General features: G+C 40.4%; 2 protein-coding genes across 2 annotated transcripts; both read left to right on the forward strand.

Moving 5' to 3' along the window:
• The first annotated feature begins 8,240 nt into the window (after positions 1-8,240).
• On the forward strand, positions 8,241-10,215 carry slbo (slow border cells). Its single transcript, XM_962431.5, has 2 exons — positions 8,241-9,505; positions 9,566-10,215. The coding sequence occupies exons 1-2, from the start codon at positions 8,556-8,558 to the stop codon at positions 9,615-9,617; spliced, it is 1,002 nt and encodes a 333-aa protein (XP_967524.1). The 5' UTR covers positions 8,241-8,555; the 3' UTR covers positions 9,618-10,215.
• A 1,458-nt stretch (positions 10,216-11,673) lies between these two features.
• LOC107398170 (uncharacterized) lies at positions 11,674-12,447 on the forward strand. Its single transcript, XM_015981326.2, has 5 exons — positions 11,674-11,806; positions 11,850-11,901; positions 11,945-12,021; positions 12,068-12,209; positions 12,261-12,447. The coding sequence occupies exons 1-5, from the start codon at positions 11,741-11,743 to the stop codon at positions 12,416-12,418; spliced, it is 495 nt and encodes a 164-aa protein (XP_015836812.1). The 5' UTR covers positions 11,674-11,740; the 3' UTR covers positions 12,419-12,447.
• Positions 12,448-13,665: the final 1,218 nt, after the last annotated feature.

Here is a 13,665-nt window from a genome sequence, read left to right on the forward strand (position 1 = left end):
CTGTTGTTTTTTTTTTTTATTAATTCCCCTAAACTCATTTGAGTAATGTACGTCACTCGCCTTCGGCTCGTTGACAAAACGTTGAAAAAGGAAAATTATAGGTTACTTTGATTAGAAATTGATTCGGTACCGTTATGTGTGGTTTGGCTACTGTCGGGTAGAGGGCTCTAGAATGGGCAACTAACGTTTGTTTCGTGACCCACTTTGACACTAGCGGCTAGCCCCTGCCGGTCTACAAATGTTCGCTCAGTCGAAATGTTGCGAGCGAGGTCGGAACAGTACGAACGGAGACCATAACGGATTTCCATTTCAGCTGGGCTGGTTAAGTCTAAAGAGTTTTCTGAGTATTTCAAAAATAATTACATTAACAATCGGCATTGATGGGCATATTGGAATAGTGGTTTTTATGGAAATATGTTGCGCGTGGCTGGGGCTTCGCCCCAGTTAACTAAAAGGAAACAAACCCCACGACCAATTAAACTCGAAAACGTGGAACTCGAAACGTGGAATAGTGTTTTTTTATGGAGCTAGGGTGGCGTACAGTTCATAAACATAAACACTATTCCACGTTTCGAGTTCCACGTTTTCGAGTTTAATTGGTCGTGGGGTTTGTTTCCTTTTAGTTAACTGGGGCGAAGCCCCAGCCACGCGCAACATATTTCCATAAAAACCACTATTCCAATATGCCCAGCTGAAATGAGAAGTCCGTTATGGTCTCCGTTCGTACTGTTCCGACCTCGCTCGCAACATTTCGACTGAGCGAACATTTGTAGACCGGCAGGGGCTAGCCGCTAGTCACTTTGACTATGCACATACCCGCACGTGTGAATCAGGTTTATGACGTAACGTGACGTTTACGGCCCCGCCTTTGATGCACACGCTGAGTTGTTTTTATGACTACTGCACACGACACCGGTTATAATTTTTTTTCGAGTTTCGTTTATGTACGAGACAATTATCCAAAATTTTGATTGAAATTGTGATTAAAATTATTTGGGAAAAACTTATTACAACTTTGTAAATACTAAAGCGAATTGAAAGAAAAAAAAAAGAAGTATCGTCTTGTAACCGTTCGGGGGTCTGGCCTTGTCAAAATATTTAGTTTTGAGGTGATCGTCTAGAGATTGTTTGGAGGACCGCTACGTTGTCGTGTAGATTTGGAGATTCGTTATTTCAAGCACTGTGTGTCTGGGAAAGGAAAACGCAAAGAGTTCGGCCCAAAATGTTTATTCACTAAATTTACAGTCATTGGTGATAGTATGCAACACGTTATACAATTCAGAAGTGAGTATAGACAACAAGTTAAACACTAATCCTAGGCAACCAGCTAATCGAGTGTTGAATCTCGGAGAACTGAGCGGGAAATTTGAATGCAAAGTTGATTACTCGGACCCAACCTGGTGATTCTAGAAAGACGGTTGCAAGAGGGACTCCCAGAGGTTCCGACCACCGTGTGCTCTCCATTCCCTAACCTTGGGTATACATCTCTCCCCAAGCCCCGGGGGAAAAGCTAGGCTCTCTTTTGAATTGGCATGTTTTGTAGTTGGGCCATTGCACTCACTGGGACTGCCGAGGTCTTTTTCCCTAGTGTGATGGCAAGTTCCAAAGGGAGACAGAAAGATAGTTACTACTCAAACATGCAGCCAAATTAAGCCTTCGTAATCAACAGTTTGTTTTAATTAAGCAAAAGAGCTCTCGTCAAATTCAACACGTACATATCACGTGCACCTAACTAAACTTAACTATTTTTACAGTAAGCGAAAGTCTAGTAAAAATAAAATAAATGACAAGAAAGGATTAAGTTTGCGCCCTGTGGAAAAGAATAATTAACGCTCTGTAAAAGAAAAGATTAATTAACGCTCTGTAAAAGAAAGGATTAATTAACGCCCTGAAAAAGAAAAGAGTTAGATAAAGATCCTCCCCTGAGACTTCCAACCGTTGAAGGTGGTGATCCTGGTGGTGTGACGAAGAGTTTGCCTCTGTGAGACCTGGAGGTATCTCTCGAGGTACATTTCACCGTTTGGCGCTCAACCCGTCGCAGACAAAGAAGCTGCCATGGTGAAAAACCCCAGCTGAAAGTTGAACCAATCTCATCTTTTGAAGAGGCGCTCAACCCGTCGGAGACTAAGAAGCTGCCTGAGATTTTCGTTCAACTCCAGGAGAATATTTCTCAATCAATCTTTCCAACCCGTCGGCGGGAGAGATTGATCGGCTTCGCGAGTTAGTTGGCTCAACCCGTCGCAGACAAAGAAGCTCAACAAAACTGGCGGCTGGTGCGCTCAACCCGTCGAAGACAAAGAAGCTGCACCTGAATTAAGTTGGTAACTGAATCAATCCTTTATTTGAAGTTGGCGCTCAACCCGTCGGAGACTAAGAAGCTGCCAAGGATTTACATCCAGCACCAGGAGTTACTCCAAACAGTCTTTCCGACCCGTCGGTGGAAAAAATGAGTTTGGAACGCAAAGCTAGTTGGCTCAACCCGTCGAAGACAAAGAAGCTCAACTACAGCAGTGAGACGAGTGCAAGCGTTGTCTCCGAAAAGACGTACAAACACTGTCTGATTTTCCTCTTCCAAGCGGCAACTATTTATAGGGGTTGCGTGACGTCACTGGTTCTGTGGCCTACGTGACTAACAAGAAATATTGTTTAAAGTTGATAAACAATGCGTTAATATCTTCGAAGGATTGACAGGAAGTTTGCAAACGTCTCTGGGTGATGTCGAGATGTGATAGAATCGACGTATTTATTCCTCAATCGCCAATTAATTAATAAAAGCGTTTCCACGCGGAATAAAAGAGCTTTCTTCGGGTTTATTCTGCTTGATTCTTGATAATTTTCTCGTGTCTTAAGCTGAATGAGGTTTGGAGTTGTATGTTGAATGAAGTTTGCAGGTTTGATTCAATCCGTGACGATTTTGTTTGATATAAAATGGGGATGAATCGAAATGTACCTCAAGCGGTATCAAAGATCGGCGATTTCGAGCTTAGGGCTTCCTCTTGTGAATTTGATTTAGATTAGGTTTTTCCCTGGTTAGTAATGCAGAGAATTAACGATTTAATAAGGGTAAAACAATAGAAAAGTCCGCCATCTGGAATCAGCTTTCTCCCCTTGGAATTTGAGGAATGTGGTGTTTTTCAGGCCCTCGCTACCTGCTCTTTTGTTTCACATCCGGTGGTTGGGTAAAATCGTCTCTTCGAGGGTCGAAATGTGACGCAAAGAAGCTTCTCAACTTGTATTTTAAAACGTTGTGAGATTTTTGATGAAGAAAATAATTTAAATATTGAATGCTTGGCTCGTTAAATGGAAAAGAAAAAAAAAAGAGAAAAAAAATTGTGCTGAAATGTTGGTTGCATAAGGTGTAAAGGCCCGAATGGTCTCAGTCTCCCCTGCTCGTTGTACTGAAAGATGAGAAGGAAAAGATAAGAAACCAGGAACTTCGAAATTTTTCAGTGGAACGAGGGTGAATATAACATGGAGGTCCGGTCCTTGTTGGAATTGGAAACGATCCCAAACAGATGATTTGGCAAGACCCTGATATCTCGCAAAAATTTGGAGATGATTTCAATTGGTTCCTTTCTTCGATTGCTTCACCTCAATTCAACTCCCCTGGGATTCGGCACCGGGCGTTGATTCAGTTCGTTGGTGGTTTCCTCCTCTTGGTGTAGCTTGCTCCCCTGATTGCGAAAAGATCCCGGTTCCTTCTCCCGGCAGTGGCTGTATTTTCGGCCTTCCCTTCGTCTTGGTCGTGATACTCCCCTGATTGCAAAATTCCTTTCTGGAAGTCCCTGTGCCTTTTCCTTTTCTTCCCACTGCTTGGAAAATGGTTTTCTTTTCTTCTGAGGCCCTTGTGGACTGATCTCCTCTGTTGTAAAATGGCTTCTGTTTTCCCTTGGAGACCTTGTGGATTTGCTCCTTTCCCAAAATTCTTGCGAATTCCTGACTTCCTTCGAAGTCCTTGTGGGTTCTTGTCCTTCTCGGATTCCTCGTGGCGTCTGGTCCTTTTTCTGAGTCCTTCTGGAAAATGGCGGCGGTGTCCTTCTCGATGTTGATGCATCGGCCCCGTGGGTTGGCTGAAGGTCCTGCCGGTGGTGGAGAACATTGCTAGCTAAATTCCCTGAAAGGTGGTTAAAAAACTGAAAGTCGAAACTTGTCTCCAAAGAAGCTGGTGATCCGTGGCTGCATTCCCTAGAGAGAGAAACATTTACCCTAACTAATAATTTCAAGTGAACTCCATTAGCGCAAATTTCCTTTCCTTCAACACACAGTTTTAAAGCTTGAAATCCTGGTCACGGCACCACTGTAACCGTTCGGGGGTCTGGCCTTGTCAAAATATTTAGTTTTGAGGTGATCGTCTAGAGATTGTTTGGAGGACCGCTACGTTGTCGTGTAGATTTGGAGATTCGTTATTTCAAGCACTGTGTGTCTGGGAAAGGAAAACGCAAAGAGTTCGGCCCAAAATGTTTATTCACTAAATTTACAGTCATTGGTGATAGTATGCAACACGTTATACAATTCAGAAGTGAGTATAGACAACAAGTTAAACACTAATCCTAGGCAACCAGCTAATCGAGTGTTGAATCTCGGAGAACTGAGCGGGAAATTTGAATGCAAAGTTGATTACTCGGACCCAACCTGGTGATTCTAGAAAGACGGTTGCAAGAGGGACTCCCAGAGGTTCCGACCACCGTGTGCTCTCCATTCCCTAACCTTGGGTATACATCTCTCCCCAAGCCCCGGGGGAAAAGCTAGGCTCTCTTTTGAATTGGCATGTTTTGTAGTTGGGCCATTGCACTCACTGGGACTGCCGAGGTCTTTTTCCCTAGTGTGATGGCAAGTTCCAAAGGGAGACAGAAAGATAGTTACTACTCAAACATGCAGCCAAATTAAGCCTTCGTAATCAACAGTTTGTTTTAATTAAGCAAAAGAGCTCTCGTCAAATTCAACACGTACATATCACGTGCACCTAACTAAACTTAACTATTTTTACAGTAAGCGAAAGTCTAGTAAAAATAAAATAAATGACAAGAAAGGATTAAGTTTGCGCCCTGTGGAAAAGAATAATTAACGCTCTGTAAAAGAAAAGATTAATTAACGCTCTGTAAAAGAAAGGATTAATTAACGCCCTGAAAAAGAAAAGAGTTAGATAAAGATCCTCCCCTGAGACTTCCAACCGTTGAAGGTGGTGATCCTGGTGGTGTGACGAAGAGTTTGCCTCTGTGAGACCTGGAGGTATCTCTCGAGGTACATTTCACCGTTTGGCGCTCAACCCGTCGCAGACAAAGAAGCTGCCATGGTGAAAAACCCCAGCTGAAAGTTGAACCAATCTCATCTTTTGAAGAGGCGCTCAACCCGTCGGAGACTAAGAAGCTGCCTGAGATTTTCGTTCAACTCCAGGAGAATATTTCTCAATCAATCTTTCCAACCCGTCGGCGGGAGAGATTGATCGGCTTCGCGAGTTAGTTGGCTCAACCCGTCGCAGACAAAGAAGCTCAACAAAACTGGCGGCTGGTGCGCTCAACCCGTCGAAGACAAAGAAGCTGCACCTGAATTAAGTTGGTAACTGAATCAATCCTTTATTTGAAGTTGGCGCTCAACCCGTCGGAGACTAAGAAGCTGCCAAGGATTTACATCCAGCACCAGGAGTTACTCCAAACAGTCTTTCCGACCCGTCGGTGGAAAAAATGAGTTTGGAACGCAAAGCTAGTTGGCTCAACCCGTCGAAGACAAAGAAGCTCAACTACAGCAGTGAGACGAGTGCAAGCGTTGTCTCCGAAAAGACGTACAAACACTGTCTGATTTTCCTCTTCCAAGCGGCAACTATTTATAGGGGTTGCGTGACGTCACTGGTTCTGTGGCCTACGTGACTAACAAGAAATATTGTTTAAAGTTGATAAACAATGCGTTAATATCTTCGAAGGATTGACAGGAAGTTTGCAAACGTCTCTGGGTGATGTCGAGATGTGATAGAATCGACGTATTTATTCCTCAATCGCCAATTAATTAATAAAAGCGTTTCCACGCGGAATAAAAGAGCTTTCTTCGGGTTTATTCTGCTTGATTCTTGATAATTTTCTCGTGTCTTAAGCTGAATGAGGTTTGGAGTTGTATGTTGAATGAAGTTTGCAGGTTTGATTCAATCCGTGACGATTTTGTTTGATATAAAATGGGGATGAATCGAAATGTACCTCAAGCGGTATCAAAGATCGGCGATTTCGAGCTTAGGGCTTCCTCTTGTGAATTTGATTTAGATTAGGTTTTTCCCTGGTTAGTAATGCAGAGAATTAACGATTTAATAAGGGTAAAACAATAGAAAAGTCCGCCATCTGGAATCAGCTTTCTCCCCTTGGAATTTGAGGAATGTGGTGTTTTTCAGGCCCTCGCTACCTGCTCTTTTGTTTCACATCCGGTGGTTGGGTAAAATCGTCTCTTCGAGGGTCGAAATGTGACGCAAAGAAGCTTCTCAACTTGTATTTTAAAACGTTGTGAGATTTTTGATGAAGAAAATAATTTAAATATTGAATGCTTGGCTCGTTAAATGGAAAAGAAAAAAAAAAGAGAAAAAAAATTGTGCTGAAATGTTGGTTGCATAAGGTGTAAAGGCCCGAATGGTCTCAGTCTTGCGATATTTATTTTAAAAAAACACTGTTAGTGTCCTGCTGGAAGCATCATGTTACGTCACAAACCTGATTCACACGTGCAGGAATGTGCATAGATCTGGATGAAAGTAGGTCGTGGAACAAGCGCTTTAAGTACTGTGGCGCCAGCTGCCGGTCGGTAGGCAAAAGGGTGCAAATAACGGTGCTTTATGACACTTTTTTACCGATAGTTCCTTCACCTCCTGATAAAGTTTTCAAATTCATAAGCGGTTTTCTCAGAAAATATTATAATAGATTTGTAGTAACTTATTTTTATTTAATATTTTTTTAAATACATTGGTGGCCACATGAGCTGCTGCCAACAAAATGCGTTCGTTCTCTGCGCGTAAATCAAAATACTACCTAAAATTACACTCCGCTCCAGGTAGGCGCTAATAAATTACTCAGTTCTAACTGTGTGTCTAACATTTTCGTAATTTCCGTGTGGCGTGCTATCCTCTTGATCTCATCTTTTCTAAAGGTTATCACTTGTCGAGAAAAATCCTCGCCGGTAGTGTAAACATTGTTGTCACGTGATACTGGTAATAATAGCCCACTAATGGTCAAAAATGACAGGTGTTAAACTCCTTGTAGATTTTATAAAATCGACGGAAATTTCACACAATTAGCGTGGTTTTTAGGCACGTTTGTTCCCAATTACTGAATTGTTTTAGCGTTTCAACATGTATTAGGACTAGATATGCGATTGTTTCGATAATCTGATCTTATTCGCAGCTTCCTGAGATTTTTATCAAAAATTTTTTCAATCGCTCAATCAAGTAGACGCAGTCTTTTGGCCCCTCATTTATAGGTCAAGGAAGCTTACTCTAAAAACAGATTTTTATCTGTTATCACTTATCACTAAGCTTCCATGTGGCATCACTTAATTACTTCTTCTCTAACAATATTCAAATCGAGCGAAATGTAGCCATGAACATACCTTGAACGCTGCTTCCTTTGGAAATATCAACAAATTTTTGCAAGGTTCTCCAATTTATCATACGCTGTTCCGCAAACATTAAAAAATATTTTTTAATAAACGTCTCATGTGGCACTTTCCTCTTTTATATTTAAATGCCAAATGCCATCAACGAAAGTAAAACTGAGCGCAATTTGCATAACAAATTTCTAAATTTTATATGCATGTCATTAGGTTAAAATTCGGATTTATAAACAATAATTTCTGCAGTCGCGGTTGGCCATTGTCTCCAAAGGTCATGTGATTTGTGGTCTTCAAAGTAAAATAAAAAATTACAATACAGGGTGTTTTCTAGCTTGGAGATAGGACATCCTGTGTGTATTTTCTAAGTAATGGCTTTGAATGTGGCCCAAAAATCTGTCCGCCACCCACAAGTGGGTGATAAATGGGCGCAAGTGTTGGTAAAATAATCACTTGAATGTTTTTCATCGCGTTTATTTAATTTTTCCTGATTTTCGTAATGCGTTTGTTTTCCTGCTTTAGTATAGTACGAGTCGAAATTGGTAATTACGTCAAAAAACGCAGGCTTTTATGTAGCGCACGAAATCAAATCGCAATGTTTCACTTTCAAAACGTACGTCAGCAGGAATGTGCAGAGCGCATGAGCCTGCTTAACCACTACAAACAGCAGGAATAGCGCTAAGCAATCTCAGTATCAAGTTGGCTTGGGCAAGCGCACGAACGGTGTGGTCCCCAAGTAGGCTGTGTAAGAGTACACCTGACAGACATCAGGATCACGTTGGCGCGCAAATCAACGCACCCCAGGATTCGAATTTTTTTTTTGAAAAAAAGGCAGTGCCAGTGTTTATAATGGATCCTGAATGGAATAGCGTTCGATTCAAAGCGAATTAAAATTTGGGAAAGTGCGTAGTGCGTGTGTTGGACTTGATTGAACTCGGTTTCGGCAGTGAAAGTGGACTTAGTGAAAGTCGGTGCCGAAAATGGATTCTCCCCAAATGTACGACAATCATCAGCAGGGCCAAACTAGCAACGAAGTCAAAAAGTCGGTCATAATGAACAGCAATAATAACAATAATAATTTAACGAACTTGAATAACAATACGGGCATTTCGAAGCAGACGACAGCGTTGCTTAAGCAGCACCACCTCCAGCAGTACCAGCAACACGGCGAACTCAACGATCTAAACACGCCGGAGATTTCCTTAGACCTGCAGAACCTCATCGACGATTCGCAATTCAGCGATGGGCTTTTCTCCGACATCCTCCACCAGAGCCAAGGCAAGCACCTGCAGGGGCTGCAGCCGCGGCCGATGGCCCCCACGAACAACTACCCCCGCACCACGCTGGCCTACATGCCGCAGCCGGTGCACAGCAGCGCCTCGTACTCTGCCACCCCCAACTCCAACAGCGACTCCAACAGTTCAGCTGGGAGCGACGTGCCCAGCATCAAGGAGGAGCCGGTGGACCCGCAGGAGTACCGCCGCCAGTGCAACGTCATGCCCAACGGGTACATGGGGGGCGGGTACCCCGCCGCCCCCGCCGCCACCTTCACGACGCTGGCCCCCAGCCCCGTCATGCACCACATGAACGCGATGAAGAGCAAAACGATGATGCTCAACCAGCACATCGCACGCAAGTCTGTCAAGCCCTGTGATAAGAACAGTGACGAGTACCGCCGCCGCCGGGAGCGGAACAACATCGCGGTGAGGAAGAGCCGGGAGAAGGCCAAGGTGCGGACGCGGGAGACGGAGGAGAAAGTCAAGATTCTGATGAAGGAAAACGAAAGACTGCAAAAGAGGATAGAGCTGCTCACGGAGGAGTTGAACGTGCTGAGGAGTCTGTTCTCGAACGTGGGGGTGCTGCCCGAGCACGTGCACCGGGAGATCAACAAGCATCTAGACACCTTCCAGTTGCAGCAGCAGCAGCAAATGTAAGAAAGAATGAAGGGGCTCTGATGGACCTGTGTCTAATTCGTTTTTTGTGTGTACAGGTCCGAAGATAGTAGAAGGTTGATGGAGACGTTGCACGAATACGGACCGTAGCCCCCACGATTAATGACAATCATTCGAATTTACGGAAAGTTTGTTCCCTTGTTGAATCTTGTTCGAGGTTCGGTAGTTAGATCTCCTATGACACACGTGTTCTATACAAAAACTTTTTATTATTAATTTATTAGAGTGGAGTGTCGTCTTGCAAAAGATTTCCGATTTGTTTCAACACAACGAACGAACTTTTTCTACGCGAAACAGCGACGAAATCTTTGCGGCGACCAAGTTTGTTAACGGGTATTAAAAATACATTAGATTTATTCCGTTCGTTTTTGTGATCAAACAATTGTATTTAAAATGCGATGAGTTATATTTTTAAAAACGATGCAATCCGTGTACCTTCTTAACTGTTAGTAAATTAAATGTATTTTAAGGTATATTTTTGTACAGAAAATATATCGTTGTTACACCTTATAATTTTATTGTAAAATACTTAAGTTAATGTATAAATGTATAATGTATAGCGTGTACTTGTAAATCTTAATATATTTCCAAAGAACTACATTTTGTAAAGATGTTTATAATAATGGTGTAAATTTTATACTACTTAAAATGTTCTTGTTTTTATTATTTAATAAATATCTCGGATTTACCTCGGCTCTCATTCTCCCATTTTCGCTGGTATTTGCCTTGCCGCCAGATAACGCGCACAATGGAAATCTTGTAAGAAAAAATACAGCGTGACTCATAAAACAAATGTGAAAGTTGCTATAGCAATGATGGTGATATTTACGGGTGAATTCATTTCTTTGTGGGTTCCTAACAATACCACTATTGACGACATTTTTTTCAAAGATTTAAAATAAAAAATAAGAAACGAAGTGTGTGCTGATTTAAATTCAATTTTCACGGATTGTAATTATCAAATCTGATTATCATCGTTATTTCAACTGGCCTACTTTTACCACTTTTATATTGAAACAAAAAGTCGGTTGTGTAATCGGCTCGTGAAATTATAAAATTTGGATCGAAATTATAATTTTTTCGAATGAAACGCTCCTGGTTCAATATCTGATAAAAAGGGAATTTTTTATTAAGGTTCTAGACTTTTTTATCGCGTGTTTGTCAAAGAAAAATTGACCGATAGCCGTGGAAAATATTTTTGTAGACGCAGAGTCTCATCTTTAGACGGTTTTTCCATTTACCATCACTATTTATGCTAATTTATTTCTGTTATTAAATGAATTAATCTTCGAGTTGGTTTCTAATTTTGAAAACGTTCAAAATGGGTAATTTTTTTGTATCAACAATTCTGTATGGTAACAGGTCTCATGTTCGTTGCTTTGACCATTATTGATTTTAGTTACTTTTTAGTTCAAAAAATTAAGAAAAAAATCGGTCCAGATCAGGCATCGAACTCCAGTTTTTCGGGTTTTCATTCTTTTTTTCATTTTTTTTTGATTTACGGAGCCTTCTATAGTTATTATTGGTTATTTTGTGAAGTTATAAAACAGTTTTGAACAGAAATTATTCAGTAATGTTCTTGGTTCAATACCTGATAATGAAGGGACTTTTATGAACGATCTAGACTTTTTATCGCTTGTTTGTTAAAGAAAAATTATTGATAGGACGATAGACGAGGAAAATATTTTGTAGCAGAAATGACGCATCTGAAATTGAATGTCTCATCGGGAATTCTAAAATTTTTGTTTTCATCACCCCAAGTTTAATATTTTGATTTGTTACAAAAATCGTTTTCTTTTTTTTTCATAGTTTATTTTTCAAAATAAATAAGGATAAAAAAATATCCTGATCAGAGATTGAACCTCAACTGTTTTTTTTTTTGGAGAAAAAGTACGCGGTTTTTTTCTCTGAAGTGTGACAAAGATTTTTATCGAAATTGTGTCTATTTTATCTTTGAAAAATGTTAAAAAAGAATTTATTGAAATGATTTTTTATCTAAATTATCGTTCAAGCAACCGGAAAAAAATCAGTGCATTCGTGAGTCACAGATTTGATTGTATTTGTGATAATTAATGTAATTAGAAAATAACTATTTTGTGTCATTACCCTAAGACCGTAAAAAGTAATGAAATATTAATAGTATACAATTAGCACCAAATGACTCATTCTTTCACCGCTGATTGACAGAATTGTCAAAAACTGTCGTTTCCAAAATGACGTCGTGTTGTTTTTGTCTTTCTATTCGAACAGGCTGTTTCATCGGATCCGCATTTTATTTTGTAAGTCACAGAGCGAAAAAATCAAACTTGAGATTTTTTCTAGATTATTGCGTTCATAAAATTGGTTCTACTGATAGTTTTGCGGGTGTCAAAAGGTCAGTCTTGATGATTTTTGCACAAAATAAGTTTTTTTCCTAGGACCTGAAACTGTAATAGTTACGAATGTTCTCTTACTGACTTTAGCAGGAGTTACGCTCCTCATTGGAACCATTCAGGTATTTCTTAATTTTTTTCAAAGTGGTTTAAATTGATAATTTTAAGGAAGACCGTGTTTGCATTATAACATTCCTCTGTTTCAACATCTGTGCAATGGTGACCCAAGACTTGGGTCTTTTGATCCTCTATCTCACCACTCGTGTAAAAATCAAGTTATGGATTTTGGTGGTTATGGTGATTGAACAAAGTGGGTCAATTCACAATTTTTGCAAAATATTCCGAATTTGTTGGTTTGTAGTCCCTTTCATTTACATGATAGCGATCGGAATAGTGCAATATCGGCTTGTTAAAGAGAAGCACTTGCACGTTGTAGCCGACTATTACCGGCCAAGAACCAGAGGGCAGGAGCCCCACGAGGCGGCCCCCCATGCCCACGTCCCGGCCCTAGCATTCTAACAATTTTCATTAAACTCTAGTTTGGAAAATCGTGTTTCACTTCGTAATCGAAAAAAAAAAAAATGTAAACAGAGCGAGTGAATGAACCCGATTCTACAACATAGACACAATGACGGTGCTCACTGTGCATAATTGTTTCCTAGTTACATTTTGCACAAAATGAAGCCCAAAATTGAGTCACAGCACGCCTTGAAGCAAGTCGGTTATTTTTAGGTGTTGGACTAGGTTAGTGTTATTGCGACATTCACAGCGAAAAAATTGCGAACGAATTTTCACATCTACTGTAAACAAATGCAAATCAAGAGTTGGAAAAAAATCGCGCGACCTTTGTATGTCCATTTCCAGCAGCGCTAATGATTTATTTCAAATCTACTTTTCATAATATTTTTGCGCTTTTTTCCACAATTAGCCAATCGGAGTTGAAGGGCGGACACGGATACTAGTAATTGGCGTAATTAAAGCGAGGTGATTTTATGGTGGCATTAGTGCGAGCGGGCACCCTCTAGCGGCGCTTTTTCACTTTTCGTTATCGTAAACAATTGCATGCGGCGTTATATAAGCGTCTAGACTTGTAGAATTCACTTTTTAATTCATAATTTTCTAATTAAAAAAAGGTTTGAGAGTTTGGTTAGAATTATTAAGCGGAGAAGTGCGGAAATAGCCGCAGGTGCCTTTCCGGATTGTTATCTCTCATAAGCCTTGAATTATATCTTAATGTCGCACGATTTGTCTTACGAGAGATTGTAATAAGGTCGACATGTGAATCTAAGGCTGCTTCTGTTCATTAGTTGCATATTGTGTGACGTTTCAATTGAAAAAGGTAATTTATTAAACAGTTTATCGGCTAATGATATTATAAGTAGGAAAAATTGCGACGGAGACATACATAATTAAGTGGTTAGAGGAGAAGATAGATGCAGGTAGAAGCGGAAAGAATATTTTTAACGTGAATTTTAACAGCAACCTCTGAATACAAATTTTTTCCAGAGTCAAATTCAAAATCATTTTGTACAGCCTCAAGCTCGCGTCAAATTCAATTTTATTTATTTTCTTACCTTGTCTATAAAAAGTGATGTCGTTGGTCATGCGATGTATTATAGTTTTTTTTTAATAAATAAACTATACGTTCTAAATGTTTAAAGGAATCCAAATTTTACATCAACGGTTTCAGTATTTAACAAGTGTCACAAGTGGACATTCTTTTTGCCAGCGACTGTACCGATTTTTTTGACAGTATTTTATTGGCT

This window comes from Tribolium castaneum, chromosome 3 (assembly GCF_031307605.1).
Source record: "Tribolium castaneum strain GA2 chromosome 3, icTriCast1.1, whole genome shotgun sequence".
NCBI lineage: Eukaryota > Metazoa > Arthropoda > Insecta > Coleoptera > Tenebrionidae > Tribolium > Tribolium castaneum.